Source organism: Paracoccidioides lutzii, assembly GCF_000150705.2.
Source record: "Paracoccidioides lutzii Pb01 unplaced genomic scaffold supercont2.20, whole genome shotgun sequence".
Lineage (NCBI taxonomy): Eukaryota > Fungi > Ascomycota > Eurotiomycetes > Onygenales > Ajellomycetaceae > Paracoccidioides > Paracoccidioides lutzii.
Window position 1 is genome coordinate 505,830 of NW_015440966.1, and position 3,454 is coordinate 509,283.

The 3,454-nt window shown below is 48.3% G+C and overlaps 1 protein-coding gene across 1 annotated transcript; it reads right to left on the reverse strand.

Moving 5' to 3' along the window:
• Nucleotides 1-239: 239 nt before the first annotated feature.
• Nucleotides 240-737, reverse strand: PAAG_06870 (hypothetical protein; the record flags this gene model as incomplete). The annotated part of the gene is made up of 1 exon (XM_002791278.1): nucleotides 240-737. The coding sequence occupies one exon, from the start codon at nucleotides 735-737 to the stop codon at nucleotides 240-242; it is 498 nt and encodes a 165-aa protein (XP_002791324.1).
• Nucleotides 738-3,454: the final 2,717 nt, after the last annotated feature.

A 3,454-nucleotide genomic window follows, 5' to 3' on the forward strand; every position in this document is an offset into this window, starting at 1 on the left:
TGTTGTGGAGGGGCACAATGGAACCTACCCCCCCTCTCTTAAAAAAAAACGGAAGGGAAAACTATATAATCTTTTTTTTTTTTGTGGGAGAAGGGAGGGGAGGGGAAGATAATGGGGAACGGGAAATTTTGTTTTCTTGGGGGGGAGTTCATCGACGGGATAGACAGAGTGTTGTGGAATATCCACCCCTTCCATTCCCACGAATCCGTAGAAGGAAACATAAGAAATAAACGAACAACTTACAATCTCGCCTTCTTCTTCGGCCCAGGCTTCCCTCTCGGTTTTGGAGTCATCGTCGTATTATTATTACCATTGTTATCACCTCCAACACCCTGTCCTAGTCCCCTTTTGGTCCCCGGTTTGGGTCCGGGGACACCTTTGCGTTTCTGCGCATCGGATTGCGGGGTGGGAGTAGATGCTGATGCAGCGTCTGAAGCGTTGTCTGCTGGTACAGGTGCGGTGTTGGTTGTAGTGCCAGCAACAGCAGCAGCAGCGGTGGCTGTGTTGGACGGGGAAGAGAATGAGGAAGACTTTGAATTTTTATCTTCTGCGGTGGAGGTGGGGTCTGGGGGTGTCGAGCCAGGGAAACGGGAGAGGAGGGAAGGGGAGAGTCTGAGGATGAGAAGTTGGGAGGATTTGGAGGAGGGTTTCAGTGAGCGGCTTGCGAAAGAGGAGGAGGAAGAAGGTGAGGAGGTAGATGGGGATGTAGAGGGTATTTTTTCGGATGATGATGCCATTGTTATTGTTGGTTGTGGTGGTTGGTGTTGGTGATGGTGTTGGCTTGTGAGATGGAGAGAGGCCAGTCTCTATGGAATATTTTGTGAATTTTCTCTTTCCCCCTTTGTAATGCGTAGTCGGGTGAGATGATGATGATGGTGATGGTATAGGGGAGACCCTGGCTGGATGGCAAAAGGGTGTCGGACGACCGTGGATGGATTGTTGGTTCTTTGTGTACAACAGAAAATGGGGGGAAAGTTTTTAAAAAGAATTGGCGAGGCTGGTGGTGAGAGTTGTTTGTAAGTGAGTTATTTATTATTATAGTTGAGCTGAGTTGAGTTGAGTGGACGGGGACGGGGACCACGGGCCACGGAGGCGAGACTGGTGAGTGGAAGCTTTCGTGTGTTGCTTATTTTATTATATTAGCGTGTTGCCATGGTGCTGGTGTTGGTGTTGGGGATTGTACACAGGCTCAGCGGCGATGGTGACTGTGAATACACCAGTGGTGGGTGATAGCGGCAGGTTGATCAAGGTGGATGCGCGGGCGAGGGAGATAATAATATATCTGTTGTGGTGGTGGTGGGAGTTGGTGGTGGTGGTAGTAGAAGTGATGGGCGCCGTAGCCAGGCGCGGGCTGAGGGTTCCATTGTCCGAAGTTGGCTGGGTGTTTTATTATGATTACGACAAAATAAAGTATGGGATGCGGATGGGGTTGGGTTTGCCTTGGGTTTTGGTTTTGGGTTTTGCCGTGGGTTTTTTGCGTGGGAGGGCGAAAGGGCGAAGGGGGACGGACGTGTAGCAGCAAGCAGTAGCAGCAGCAAGCAGCAGCAAGCAGCAACATGCTAGGGAACAAGTTAGGTTAAGGGGAAAAGGGGCCTTACTAAACCGGGTTGTTACCTAATACATGCTGGTGGGAACCGGTTGGCTGGTATTGTCGTATCGGGCGATACACACAGCAAAACCCTTGGAGAAGAACTACGGGTAAGCAGCATGGATTGGATGCATTTATTAAGGGCAAGTACAAATGGCGCTGGTATCTTTGCTAGTCCATATGTAGTCTAGTGCAGTTTTACCAGAGCTTCTGACTAAGCGCAGCCCCTTTTCCAAAGTTGAACCAAGTTAGCCAGTTACAACGACTCTCCTTGTCTTCCTTTATGTAAACTCGCTGTTCTCCGAGTTATGTAGTAACTAGGTATTGGTCCAACCTCGAACCAGCCACTTTTGCCAATAATGATGCGTGCTCCGCAGTCCCGTTATTCTGTGCTCACCCGACTTATTGCAGCACACACACCCCCAAGTATAGTAGTACGTATCCGGCGAATACCTGATTCAGCCACTCGGATCTCTGGTTCTTAGGCACTCTGCCATGCCATGCCATGCCACGCCCTGTCCACTTTTCATAGATTTCCTGCTTTCAGTACCAACAAATCTTGCATCCTCGGTAAATGAGGCGGAAATATTAACCTCAAATGCATTATCTATCTAGGCTGCTCTCATTGCTCTCATTGCGGTTGATATCTGAATATATGTATGTACAATACTTTACTCCCTACTCTTCAAAATAATCACCATTGCACCCTCCTCAGTCATATCAAGAGGTTGACGGTCATAATTGCAATATCATGTTTACGGAACCACTGAACTCCAGCAGCAAACGCCCAGAGTATGTACATACGTGTAACATTACCTTGCATTCACCGACGGATTTACATTCACTGTTTGGGTACTCCATCACTTTCCCTCCATCAACCAACCGGGCTTCCCATGGATGATGGATGGTACATGTCATCGCCCACCTCTTTTTCTCCGCGAATAACTTCCCCCTTCGACACCTCTGTTGTTGCCAACTCCCGCCCCGAGCAATGGAGTATTCATATCATCTCCCGTAATAGGACTAAAAAATAAGGGACATCATTTAAACGGATTTTCCGTGGTCTTCCAAGTTATTCATGAGTGTAGAGCGGGGAGGGGTTTGATATCACGTGGAGATTAAGACATCTTTGGATGCTTATCGCATCGGAAATCGTTCTTGGAAGCTCGCCTGGATATCTAAGGTATATTTTTTTTAGAACACGTTGTCTCTCTATGGACGAGAAACAATGACGGGCGGGATTTGACAGTGCTGGATTATGATGCGTAGAGTAGAGGAAACATGGGGTGTCGCGACAGATACAGGTAGCGTTGTAGTAGAAGAATGCGTTAGAACATGAAGCTTCTGTTTCCAAGTTTCGGTCTATGCAAGGCTGGATATATGGAATAGAGCAGGTAGTTGGGAATCGTTTCTATGACGACAGGAAGAAAGAGACGACAAAAAAACCAAATGCCCATATGTACACAATACCCAACCCAAACTGCCATCCCGCCCGGGGCGATCATTGCTTTCAAGCAGCTGGACCTGTCTGGGGCCACGAGGAGACGCAGAATCCGCTGTACCGCACAGCCGTCATAGAAAATTTTATGGGCCTCTCAGCTTACCCAAAAAATGAGGCAGCCCCATTGAACTTCCCCCCCCTGTCCCTGAAGATGATGATGGTGATGACGATCAAGCAACCCAGTATTCCAAATTTGAGATGCCTGGCTTTTGAAAAGAAAGGGAAAGATGATGGTTTCAGGGAAATGCAGTTTGGAGAGTTCATAGAACCAAAATTAATCTCCGAGGCACCAGCGGATAGTACGGTAGGGGTGTCAGAGGTGACAGTGACTGCTAGAGAGGGTAGAGGAGACGCAGAATCCGCTG